The following is a 12,500-nucleotide window of genomic DNA, read 5'->3' on the forward strand; positions in this document are numbered from 1 at the left end:
CATAGATATACATTGGTATAAAAACCCAACACTATCTAGTGTTAAATCTAGTTTTACAGTGTGGGTTTTTATACCATAGTATCAACACGGTAGTGTGTTTTCTCCTTTCAGATATACATTACATACATTTTTTCTTTTCCTTTTTGGTTCCGACATCACCTCGCCAGCCTTACTTCCAAGACATTTTATCTGACGGCAATTTTGTGCTTAAAGGTTAATTTAGAGTATCTCGGTGGATCGAGCATCTCAGCGTATATAATGCTTCATATAAGTTAGCACTAGATGCTCTCAAACAACATGTCTCTTATTGGTAACTCAATTAAATCAATTATTGTTATTGCTCAACTTGTTATTAATGTATTTCATTATAATATCATTCATTCATTTTGCAATATGATGTATCATGAAGGAATGTATCATTAATCACTATATTATGTAATTGACATGATTCATATTATTGTCATTATTAACGCATTTCTCGTTATGTATTTCTCGTATCACCATCATCAGCTTCATTATCGTTCCTATCAAAATTACTCCAAAACTCATTACTGTTTCTCAGCACCAGTAATTAACAAGGTAAGATAATGATCTGCAATTGCAAGTTAACAAAAAGACAAGCGCTCGATCCATAAATATACGACTGCAAGTTATGGGAATGTCATAATAGGTAAGGGGATAATCGGTTATTAACATAATGGATAAGAAAATACATAGATCTTTTAAAATAAATAAGTCAATAAAATAATAATGAAAATATGAAACCGATTCCTTAAACCACAACAAGAAAGGATAGATGAATATATAAATAAATAGATATATATAAATAAAGAAAAAAGATAAAATCAATAAATACAAATATAATATCCTTAAATTCCAGCAAGACAAGAAATCACATTTATTAAATATATGAAGATTATTGATTAAATAAACAAAACAAATCAAAAATCCAGGAGACAATTAAATCTCTCTTAATCAAACTTAAAAAATCCCGAATCTAGAAGACAAGTAAATCCCTTACCATAAAATATATATATATATATATATATATATGTATATTATATATACATATATATATAAATATATATATATGTATACTATATTTATATATATATGTATATTATATATATATATATATGTATATATATATATATATATATATATATATATATATATATATATATATATATATATATACATACATACATATATATATTTATATATATGTGTGTATATATATATATATATATATATATATATATATATAAAACACAATCCCCGAGCTCGAGGCCAGCAGAAGCCCCCTTGCAGCCCCCGCCGAGCCTCACCCTGTGGCGGCGAAGGCGGTCCAGAGATCCAGCATGATCCGCTTCACCAGCAGGTCTTCCTCTCGGGCGAGTGTGAAATTCTCCGATATCAGGGTCGAAAAAATACTGTAGATCATCTCCGTGGCCTATCCCTGCGCGAGAGAGAGAGAGGGACGTTGATAGATTCAAGGTGCTTATAGAGACCTTAGATGGGATGACGGTTCCTGTGTGGTGCAGCGGTAGCGATCTCGTCTGGCCATCTCGCTGACCCGCGTTCAAATCCCTCGCCGCCAGTGGATGGCAGGGGGTTATTGAGAAGCAACATAAAACAGACAGCCTTTCACACCAAGGATATCCATTGTAACAAATGGAATCCGACTAAATTATTATCATTATTATTATTATTATTATTGTTGTTATCATTATTATTATTATCATTATTATTATTATCATTATTATTATTATCATTATTATCATTATTATTATTATTATTATTATTATTATTATTATCATTATTATTATTATTATTATTATTAGCTTAAAGAATGGTGAGGCGAGAACGAGTTTCGGCATTTGTAATGGCTGTGACTACTGATCACGGTGATAGCGATGGTAATGATAGTAAGAGGATGGAATTTAAAAAAAAAGATAATTCTAATGAAAGTATTAATGATAATGATATTTATCTTAATCACAAAAACTAATTTCAACATTGCAAACCTAATGTTATACAACAGAACGATATATCCACTGAACCATGCATTACTTACACCCTTTGCCTATTTCCGAAGGCCCTGAGAACATTTCCACGAAGGAGAATTCTCCGCGATGTTGCAGCTCGTAGAAGAACACGTGATTCCCAAAGGCCTCGTCTCGCTGGTGGTGCTTCAAGGCGTCCAGGTGGCACATGGCGAACATGCGGTCTGTCATGAGCTGGCGGGGCGGGGAGGGCATGACAAGGATGGCGGTGTGTGTGTGTGTGTGTGTGTGTGTGTGTGTGTGTGTGTGTGTGTGTGTGTGTGTGTGTGTGTGTGTGTGCATATGCATGCATAAATACATACACACACACACACACATACATCATACACACACACACACACACACATCATACACACACACACACACACACACACACACATACACACACACACACATCATACACACACACACACATCATACACACACACACACACACACACACACACACACACACACACACACACACACACACACACATACACACACACACACACATCATACATACACACACACACACACACACACACACATATATATATGTATACACAGTATTTGAGTAAATCGACAAATCCGCATTTAAACGAAACCGGTCGACTCAAGCCCCAAAACAAAACAAAATGATATACTTGTCTCCTTTTACACAATCAATATACCTGTATGAATTCCTCAGCTTTCTCCATCGTCAGCTGCAGAGGAGACCCGAGGTAGTGATGGTAGGCTCGCCTCGCCAGGTACTCGGGGTCATCCTCCTGCTCGACGATCATCCCCAGCGGCCCGGCGACACTAAAGTTCTTCAGCACGAGTTCTGACAAGTCTGGGCTGCTGAGGAGCGCTGGGAACGCGAAAGAAAACGGGAAGATGAGGGGCGTGTGAGGAGAACTTGAGTGGGAGGTTCTGGCAAAGCATGGCTGACACGCACGCGCACGCACACACACACGCTCGCGCGAACACACACACACACACACACACACACACACACACACACACACATATACATCATACACCATGTAAGGCCACTATTATAACTATCACTTTGTAATTCAAAATGTAGGCATTTTACATTAGCATTTACAAATAACACAGAATTTCCATAAAGACAGCATATCGTTATCTCTTACGTGTGGTGAAGATGGTGCCTTCGTGGGACGTGATGCCTGATATGATGTCGACCTTGTTATAACGGCCTTCCCTTAACAAGGTGGCAGGATGGTCCGGAAGGAACACGCCGTCCACGCGCGGCAGCATCACTTGCGGCGAGAAGCCCCAGATCTGGGCGGGCGCGAGGCAAGGGAAATATGGGCATCATATGTATGTATATATATATATGTATGTATGTATGTATGTATGTATGTATGTATGTATGTATGTATGTATGAATTTCTGTTTGTCTGTCTGTCTGTCTGTCTGTCTGTCTGTCTGTCTGTCTGTCTGTATGTGTATGTGTATGTGTATGTGTATGTGTATGTGTATGTGTATGTATATGTATATATTATCCTTGTGGGTGTCTTGCATGTAAAACACACCCTACAACAGGACTTCAGGAGCCAAACCGTCAACTCACATTAAATTCCCTCTGCACGTCGATGAGGGCTTCGGCAGGGACGCCCCTGAGGCAGGTGAGAAGCGCCGCGCTGTCGAGGGCGGGCTCCGCGGACTCGCCGGGGCAGTCGAAGATCTCGCCGAGCCGCGCAGCCACGCCCCGGTGTCCCTCGCGCATCGCCCACGGACACAGCATCGTCCCGGACTGCATGATGGCTCGGTTGAACAGGCCTGGGGGAGGGAGGGGAAGGGGGGCAAGCGTGATTATTATTTTTTCTTTCTCGTTTTCTCTCTTCTCTTCTCTTTCTCTTGTTTTTTTGTCTTTTTATCGCTCTCACTCTCATTCTCTTTTCTTCATTCTTTCTCATCTCTTTTCTCTCTCCTCACTTCTCTCTCTTTCTTTCTCTCTTTCTCTTTCTCTTTCTCTCCCTCTCTTTCCCTTCCTTCCTCTCTCCCTCCCTCCCTCTCCCCCTCCCTTCCTCTCTCTTTTCCTTTCCTTCCTCCTTCCCTCCCTTTCTCCTTCCCTCCCTCTCTCCCTCCCTTCCCCCCTCTCTCCCTCCCTTTCCCCCTCCCTCTCTCCCTCCCACTCCCTCTGCCTTTGAAACCGCGCGCTGACCCACCTTCAGACATGGGGGAGAGAACGTGGAAGTGCACCGACGCGCCCCCCGCTGACTCCCCGAAGATGGTGACCTTGTCGGGGTCGCCGCCGAGGTCACGGATGTTGTCCTTGACCCAGCGGAGGGCCAGCGTCTGATCCTGCAACCCTAGGTTACCAGGGAGCTCAGAGTCCTCGGTGGATAAGAATCCTGCAGAAGGAAAGTACCCGTTGCTATATTGGCCTTGAGAGCGTGCTGATAGATAATGCTAAGAAGGGGTCTAGTTGGAGGGATGGTTGTGATAAATCGTGAAGGAAATAAAAATGGCTCTAACTGATATGGCAATTAAACGGTGAGAGCCTACTATTGACGACAATAAACAGATAAAAAATAAAATGTGAAAAGATAATGAAATATAACAGAAATGTTACGTAACGAACTAAAAATACAAGGTAAAAAAAAAAAAATATATATATATATATATATAATATACAAGCTAAAAATAATAATAATAAAAAAAAACAATAATAATAATGAACAGAATCATATAGCGATAAAAAACACATAAAAAAAAAAATAATGGAAACCAGAAAAACGAACGAAACAAATCAAAACAAGGAAAACGGAAACGAGGCACTGCAGGTCGCCCTCCTGCGCCCTCCTCCGGCCTCCAGCGCCCCCCTGCGCCCTCCTTCGGCCTCACCCAGCGTCCCCAGCCGGTACTGAATCAGGACGACTACCACGCCCCTCGTCATGAGCGGAGACGGACGGTATTCCTCCGCTCCTCCGAGGAAGAAGCCGCCGCCGTGAATCCACACCATCACGGGAAGGTCGGACGCGTAGGGCTAGAGAGGGAGAGAGGGTGAGAGAGGGTGGGAGGGAGGGAGGAAGGGAGGGAGGAAAGAAGGGAGGGAGGGAGGGAGGAAAGAAGGGAAGGAAGGAGAGAGAAGGAGGGAGGGAGGAAAGAAGGGAAGGAAGGAGAGAGAGAGAGAGAGAGAGAGGGAGGTAGGGAGGGAGGGAGGGAGGGAGGGAGGGAGGGAGGAAAGAAGGGAGGGAGGGAGGGAGGGAGGGAGGAAAGAAGGGAAGGAGGAAGGGAGGAAAGAAGGGAAGGAGGGAAGGAGGGAGGAAGGGAGGGAGGGAAGAAGGGAAGGAGGGAAGGAGGGAGGGAGGAAAGAAGGGAAGGAGGAAAGAAGGGAAGGAGGGAGGGAGGGAAGGGGGAGGGAGAGAGTAAAGAAGGGAAGGAGGGAAGGAGGGAGGGACGCGAGGGAGGGAGGAAGGAAAGAAGGGAAGGAGGGAGGGAGGGAAGGGGGAGAGGAGGAAGGAAAGAAGGGAGGGAGGGAGGACGGGAGGGAGGGAGGGAGGTAGGAAAGAAGGGAAGGAGGGAGGGGAGGGAGGGAGAGAGAGAAAGGGAGGGAGGGAGGGAGGAGAGAAAGGGAGGAGGGAGGGAGGGAGGAGGGAAGAAAGAAGGGAGGGAGGGAGGGAGGGAGGGAGGGAGAGAGGGAGGGAAGGAGGGCGGCAAGGAGGAAAGGAGGGAGGGGAAGAGGGAGGGAGGGAGGGAGTTAAAGAGAAAAGGAGGGAGGGAAAGAGGGAGGGAAGGAGGAAAGAGAGAGAGAGAGAGAAAGAGAGAGAGAGAGAGGGGGGGGGGGGGAGGATTCCTGACTTGAACAGAGGCAGGTCCAGAATGAGATCAAGAGCTTAGGAGTATCTATCTAACTATTAGTGTTAGCAATAGTGGTGGTAGTATTGGTGGTAGTCGTAATAGTAGTAGTAGTAGATATAACAGTAGTAGTAGTAGATGTAATAGTAGTAATAGTAGATGTAATAGTAGTAGTAGTAGATGTAATAGTAGTAGTAATAGTAGTAGTAGTAGTAGTTATATTAATTAATAAATATATTTTTCTGTCAAGTGTGCCGGTAAAACTATATTGGACCTAAGGACAAGTCACTAATATTAATGGTTATCCATTTCATTTTAGAGAATAACAGTACTACTACTACCACTACTACTATTACTCTTACCACTACTATTATTACTACTACCCCTACTACTACTTTTACTACTACTACTAGTACTACTTTTACTACTACTACTACTAGTACTACTTTTACTACTTCTACTACTAGTACTTATAACAACCACGACAATATCAACGACAAGAACAAACTGCGAACCCCAGCGGGCGGACTGACCCGAGGAGTGAAGACGGAGAGATGGAGGCAGTCTTCTTGTCCCTCGATCTGTACTTCCCCTCCTTGGAACATGGAAAGGCTGATCTGTGTGCACTTGGGCACGGGCAGCGACCCGTTCCTTACGCCCGTCCATGCTTCGGCCGGCTGGGGCTCCTGTGAAGGGCGTGGGCGAGCTAATGATAGGCAAGGGGTTCGTACATATGCTGATACATGCAAACATATTATTTCAAAATTGGATTTTTTTTTCTTTTTACATCTTTCATCCTTTACAGCCTTTTTATGAAAAGGAAACCCTTCGGCGTATTATATAAACTGTTTCTTTTTTTCAAGTTTTAATCTGACATTCGACTCTGACTATTGGTTACGGAAATCACAAAAGTAAATCAAATGTTTGCAATCATGGTCTTGCAAGGCATTTATATATTCATTACACATTCCTTTCATATTATTGGTTTATCTATCTTATCAACAATCAATCGTTTTTTGTCTAGATGCGTTGTGCAGGATCCAATGCTTTGCCTGGCTGTCTGTCTATTAGCCCAATGACCTCGACTGAAAGACCACTTGAAGGCGGCCAAAAGTGATCTCAAACCAACTGCCCGAAAATGTTTTGATTATTTAAACTTTCACTTAGAGTACATTCATCGATATTTTCACATAAATGCATCTTATCTTATGACTGTAGCGCATTGACGTGAACGTATCAATGCTTGTGGTATACATGAAAGTTACTTACGCACATCGCTCCTATGTTACAGATGAAAGCTTAAACGCCTTGAACACTTAATAAACCCACGTACGAGCTGTTGGCCTGAGAACCCCTTCGGACACACGCAACCCCACGCGTCAAGATGGAATTTTAGTCTTCCAAGATGGTATTAAGATAAGGCAGCTGAAATACGTGGGATTACTCTCAACTTCGATTTATTTGAGAACTTTCATAAGGAAAATAAAGCGCGACTCTTCCTGGAATATGAAAATTATAATGGGTTTTGTTAAACTTCCTTTGATTTAGCTAGTCAAGAAGGAAAGGGGATGGGACGCAAACACACGAACACACACACACGCACAGCCACATGCACACGCACACACACTCACACACACATATATAGATAGATAGACTGATAGATAGAGACATATCAAAGATTTTATCATACAAATATGCACAATCAGAGCTATTTACCATTTGGAACGCTTATCTGGAGTCAACATTTCGCCACCTCCTCGATGCCGCTCTGACGTCACAACAGAAACGTAAACATCCACATAAATTCACAACAGCTTTTGTTTGCAGTGGTCATTTATTCCTTCCTTCGTTGTCATGATGACACCGTGAATAACAGTCGAGCAAAAAGTGTCAATAACAGGCCAAGGGCATATAGCACCAGGCCAATTTCAGGAGGACGAGCCACTTAACAACTTTGCAATTAAGGGCTTCAATGGTCCAATTTGTTCGGAACATCGAGTTATACCGAGGTACGTTATGAGGCTTCACGTTTCCGTAATGAGATCTTTGTTAAAAATCGCAAACGGTATGACAGTAAAAACCTTGGTACTTTATGTCAAGTTCTGTAACTTTCTGTGGTTACGTGGTAAGTAATGATAAGAACAAATATAGTGTGGAGGCGCTAACATGGGGTTGGTATTTGTGTTTTCCTAGTTGACGTGTTGCCAAAGACCATTACTGTGACATTCTTTCATTTGGTTCTACCTTAAAATAATAACATATATAAGGACAACATAAGCTATATTGTTGTTGTTTTTTCGTTTCAGGAATCTGAAGTTGTGTGTGTGTGGAGGCCCCAGTGACCATACACACAGACACACACACACACACACACACACACACACACACACACACACATACACACACACACACACACACACACACACACACACACATAACACACAGACACACACACACACACACACACACACACACACACACACACACACACACACACACACACACACACACACACACACATACACACAGACACACACACACACACACATACACACACACACACACAGACACACACACACACACACACACACACACACACACACACACACACACACACACACACACACACACACATACACACATACACACACACACATACACACAGACACACACACAGACACACACATACACACACACACACACATACACACAGACACACACACAGACACACACACACACACACACACACACACACACACACACACATATATATATACACACATATATATATATATATATATATATATAGAGAGAGAGAGAGAGAGAGAGAGAGAGAGAGAGAGAGAGAGAGAGATAGATATATATTTAGAGAAAGAGAGAAAGAGAGAAACGAGCTGACGGACAGACAGACAGACAGGCAGACCATCCGTTTCGAAGGAGCAAGAGTAAAAGAGTTTGAAAAGAGCCGGTGAGCGCCACTGACCTTGAACCTGAGATCCCCGACGGGGGGCTTCGCGAAAGGAATGTTCTTGAAGCTGTAGAAGAAGCTTCCGTCCTCAGCCTCCGACCTGGCGCCTTCGATCAGCCCCTGTTGCAGCTGCACCCTCTTCCTGGCCTCAGCCTCGCCGCATGGTCCCCGCGCCCTGGCCTCGGGGATCGTACATGACTCCTCCTCCGCCCCCGCCGCCGCCGCCGCCGCCAGAGCCGCCAGCCACGCCGTCGTCAGCGCCGCCGCCAGAATCCTCATCCTGTTGAGAAACCATTTTATTGGTAGTAATATTGTTCTTATTATTATTATTATTATTGATATTATTATTATTATTATTATTATCGTTATTATTATTATTATTATTGATATTATCATTATTGTTATTATTATTATTATTATTATTATTGTTATTTTTACTCAATATTATTATTACTTTTGTTATTTTTACTCATTATTGTTACTGTAATTCTTCTTATTATTATTATTGTCATTCTTCTTATTATTATAGTTTTTCCTATTATTACTGTTTGTCTGGACCAAATTTGATAATAGTACATTCATTTACGACTGCGGCGCCACACAAACAGACAAAAGACAGAACCACTTTTTCAAAATATCACTCATTACCTCGCTTTCTCTTTTCTCACGTTCGTCAAAAAACAAAAAATGGAAGACGAAGACGCTGTTGACCCTCTCCCTCTCAAGCCGAAGCTCCGACTGGCGTGATGCGTCAGAGGAAGATTCTTGTGTTTACAGATACGTGGTGATTCTAGAGTCAGCATTATTCAGCAATAACGGCCACTGCCATTCGTTGGGCCTGGCAAGGACGCCGAATTCTTTGTTGCAGGGAACTGGTAGAAGGATACAGAGAAAAAGAGGAATTGAGTGGAAGTAACTACAATTCGATAAGTTGAGGATAAATGTAATAGACTGCGCCCCTCCCCTTCCCTCCTCCTCCCGACTGCGCCCCTCCCCTTCCCTCCTCCTCCCGACTGCGCCCCTCCCCTTCCCTCCTCCTCCCGACTGCGCCCCTCCCCTTCCCTCCTCCTCCCGACTGCGCCCCTCCCCTTCCCTCCTCCTCCCGACAATAAAAGGAATCACAAGTTTATATAACTCTAACTTAAGCCGAGTCTCCGATCAGTTAATCGCTTGATAAGATCAGCTAAGCTTACTAACGCCTATCTATACCGCCCGGCCGCTCACGTGTTACCTTTTCCACTTAGCTTCAGTTTATCTATCTATCTGTAGTTACGTCAGCTATCTTCCTTTCTGCCTTTATCTCTCTACCAGTTTATCTGCAAGACTTCGCGCTCTGTATCACCCCCCCCCCCCCAAGCACCCTGCTGGTTTATTACCTTTATTTTTATTATTTTTGGAGATTATTTTGACGCCGCCCGCCACTCTTTCTCTCTCTCTTTCTCACTGTCACCTCGAAGATCTCTTGCGTCATGTTCCCTGTCGGTGGCTTGTCTTTCGGGCATGTTTGCGGAAGTCTTGAGGGACGGGACGACGTTGGTCTTGGGGAAAAAAAAAAAAAAGTTATTAATTATAGCAGCGGTATTTGCAGGGATATCAGATTGTATAGCTTTACGTCCGGCATTTGCCATCAGACACTGGATACACACACGCAAATACATACATGCTTGAATATATGCACACACAGACACACGCACACGCTCACACACGCTCTCTCTCTCTCTCTCTTTTCCTCTCTCTCTCTCTCTCTCTCTTCCCCTCTCTCTTTTCCTATCTCTCTCTCTCATTTCATCTCTCTCTCTCTCTCTCTCTCTTTCTCTCTCTCTCTCTCTCTCTCTCTCTCTCTCTCTCTCTCTCTCTCTCGCTCTCTCTCTCTCTCTCTCTCTCTCTCTCTCTCTCTCTCTCTCTCTCGCTCGCTCTAGTGACCTGTTCTCTTGATCTCTTTCGTCTCACATACCAGAAAAGCCATGTGTTCCTTATCTCACAGTAATTCCACTGTCCTCAGCCGACTCCAACAGGTCTACAGGCGTGACAATGACGAAGTGACCTAATAACACGCTAATTCAACCCTTATTGCTCGTGAACAATTCCCATGCTGTTATTCTGATGTCTCTGTGTATAATTATGTGTTGTTTATACTCAAAATGTTCGTTATTCTGAATCACAAAATATGTTACCGCTATCTTTGTCTATATTCAAATGTCTTTATGTTTTAAGAATACTCAGCAATATGTGTCTCCTTATCATGAAGCTTTTTAGTCTTGTAAACACCATAACTCTTCTTACATACAACCGTTTATAAGGTACCCTTGTTCCTTCACCACGAAACCACCATGTGACCATATGTATCGGACTTTTATGTTCATTCAAATTATTTCATGTTTCCCATTATGAAATGTTCCAAAACGAATTCTGTTCATAGAAATGTCTGAGCAGTCCAGACAGACCGCTCGCCACAGCGGGTCGGGCAGGTCGCCCGCTCTTCCCTGTCCTCTGTATCCCACCTGCCACACTCATGTGCAAATAAAGTTTAGAAGCTGCGACAACTTTCAATCCAAGTACCAAACTACCACTTTGCGGCAGCAAGTGGGATAACAAGCAACCACCTATACTACACTCGCTCTCTCTCTCTCTCTCTCTCGCTCTCTCTCTCTCTCTCTCTCTCTCTCTCTCTCTCTCTCTCTCTCTCTCGCTCGCTCTATCCCTCTCTCGCTCGCTCTATCCCTCTCTCTCTCTCTCTCTCTTTCTCTCTCTCTCTCTCTCTCGCTTGCTCGCTCGCTCGCTCGCTCGCTCTATCCCTCTTCTCTCTCTCTCTCTCTCTCTCTCGCTCGCTCGCTCTCTTGCTCGGTCTATCCCTCTTCTCTCTCTCTCTCTCTCTCTCTCCCATATCTCTCTCTCTTCTCTCTTCTCTCTTTCTCTCTCTCTTCTCTCTTCTCTCTTTCTCTCTCTCCATCTTCTCCTTCCCCCCCTCTCTCTCTCCCTCTCTCTCTCTCTCTCTCTCTCTCTCTCTCTCTCTCTCTCTCTCTCTCTCTCTCCCTCATCTCTCTCTCTCTCTCTCTCCCTCATCTCTCTCTCTCTCTCTCCCCCTTATCTCTCTCTCTCTCCCTTATCTCTCTCTCTCTCTCCCTTATCTCTCTCTCTCTCTCTCTTTCTCATTCTCTCTCTTTCATTCTCTATAATGATGTGGTGGGCTAATCCCAGCGTTATGCTACCCAGTGTAATGTACTGTGGTGGTCTTATCCTTTCTCTCTGTCTCTCACTTGTATGGTGGTTCTCTTGAGTGAAGTGAAAGTTGTTGCTGCTTCTAAGTTTTATTTGCACGGGAGTGTGGTAGGTGGGATACAGAGGACAGGCAAGGCAGGGGCGCCCAGGGAAGAGCGGGCGACCTGCCCGGCCCGCTGTGGCGAGCGGTCTGTCTGAACTGCTCAGACATTTCTATGAACAAACTTCGTTTTGGAACATTTCATAATGGGAAACATGAAATAATTTGAATGAACATAAAAGTCCGATACATATGGTCACATGGTGGTTTCGTGGTGAAGGAACAAGGGTACCTTATATACGGTTGTATGTAAGAAGAGTTATGGTGTTTACAAGACTAAAAAGCTTCGTGATAAGGAGACAAATATTGCTGAGTATTCACAAAACATAAAGACATTTGAATATCGACAATGATA

At 43.6% G+C, this 12,500-nt stretch overlaps 1 protein-coding gene across 2 annotated transcripts in view; it reads right to left on the bottom strand.

The window, feature by feature from the left end:
- Positions 1-9,644, bottom strand: part of LOC125026488 (venom carboxylesterase-6-like) — a 10,471-nt gene extending 827 nt beyond the window's left edge. Inside the window, exons 1-10 of one of the 2 annotated variants that reach the window (XM_047614968.1) lie at positions 9,475-9,644; positions 8,842-9,106; positions 6,392-6,544; positions 4,905-5,046; positions 4,226-4,411; positions 3,628-3,836; positions 3,185-3,335; positions 2,720-2,898; positions 2,078-2,240; positions 1,329-1,459 (exon numbers count right to left, since the gene is read on the bottom strand). In XM_047614968.1, coding sequence (XP_047470924.1) covers positions 1,329-1,459; positions 2,078-2,240; positions 2,720-2,898; positions 3,185-3,335; positions 3,628-3,836; positions 4,226-4,411; positions 4,905-5,046; positions 6,392-6,544; positions 8,842-9,106; positions 9,475-9,629 — 1,734 coding nt within the window. In that variant the 5' untranslated portion in view covers positions 9,630-9,644. Of the gene's footprint in view, positions 1-1,328; positions 1,460-2,077; positions 2,241-2,719; positions 2,899-3,184; positions 3,336-3,627; positions 3,837-4,225; positions 4,412-4,904; positions 5,047-6,391; positions 6,545-7,574; positions 7,676-8,841; positions 9,107-9,474 lie in introns of those variants that run through there. The other variant, XM_047614969.1, reaches the window with a different exon arrangement.
- Between the last annotated feature and the right edge of the window lie 2,856 nt (positions 9,645-12,500).

This window comes from Penaeus chinensis, chromosome 6 (genome assembly GCF_019202785.1).
Source record: "Penaeus chinensis breed Huanghai No. 1 chromosome 6, ASM1920278v2, whole genome shotgun sequence".
In the NCBI taxonomy this organism is placed as follows: Eukaryota; Metazoa; Arthropoda; class Malacostraca; order Decapoda; family Penaeidae; genus Penaeus; species Penaeus chinensis.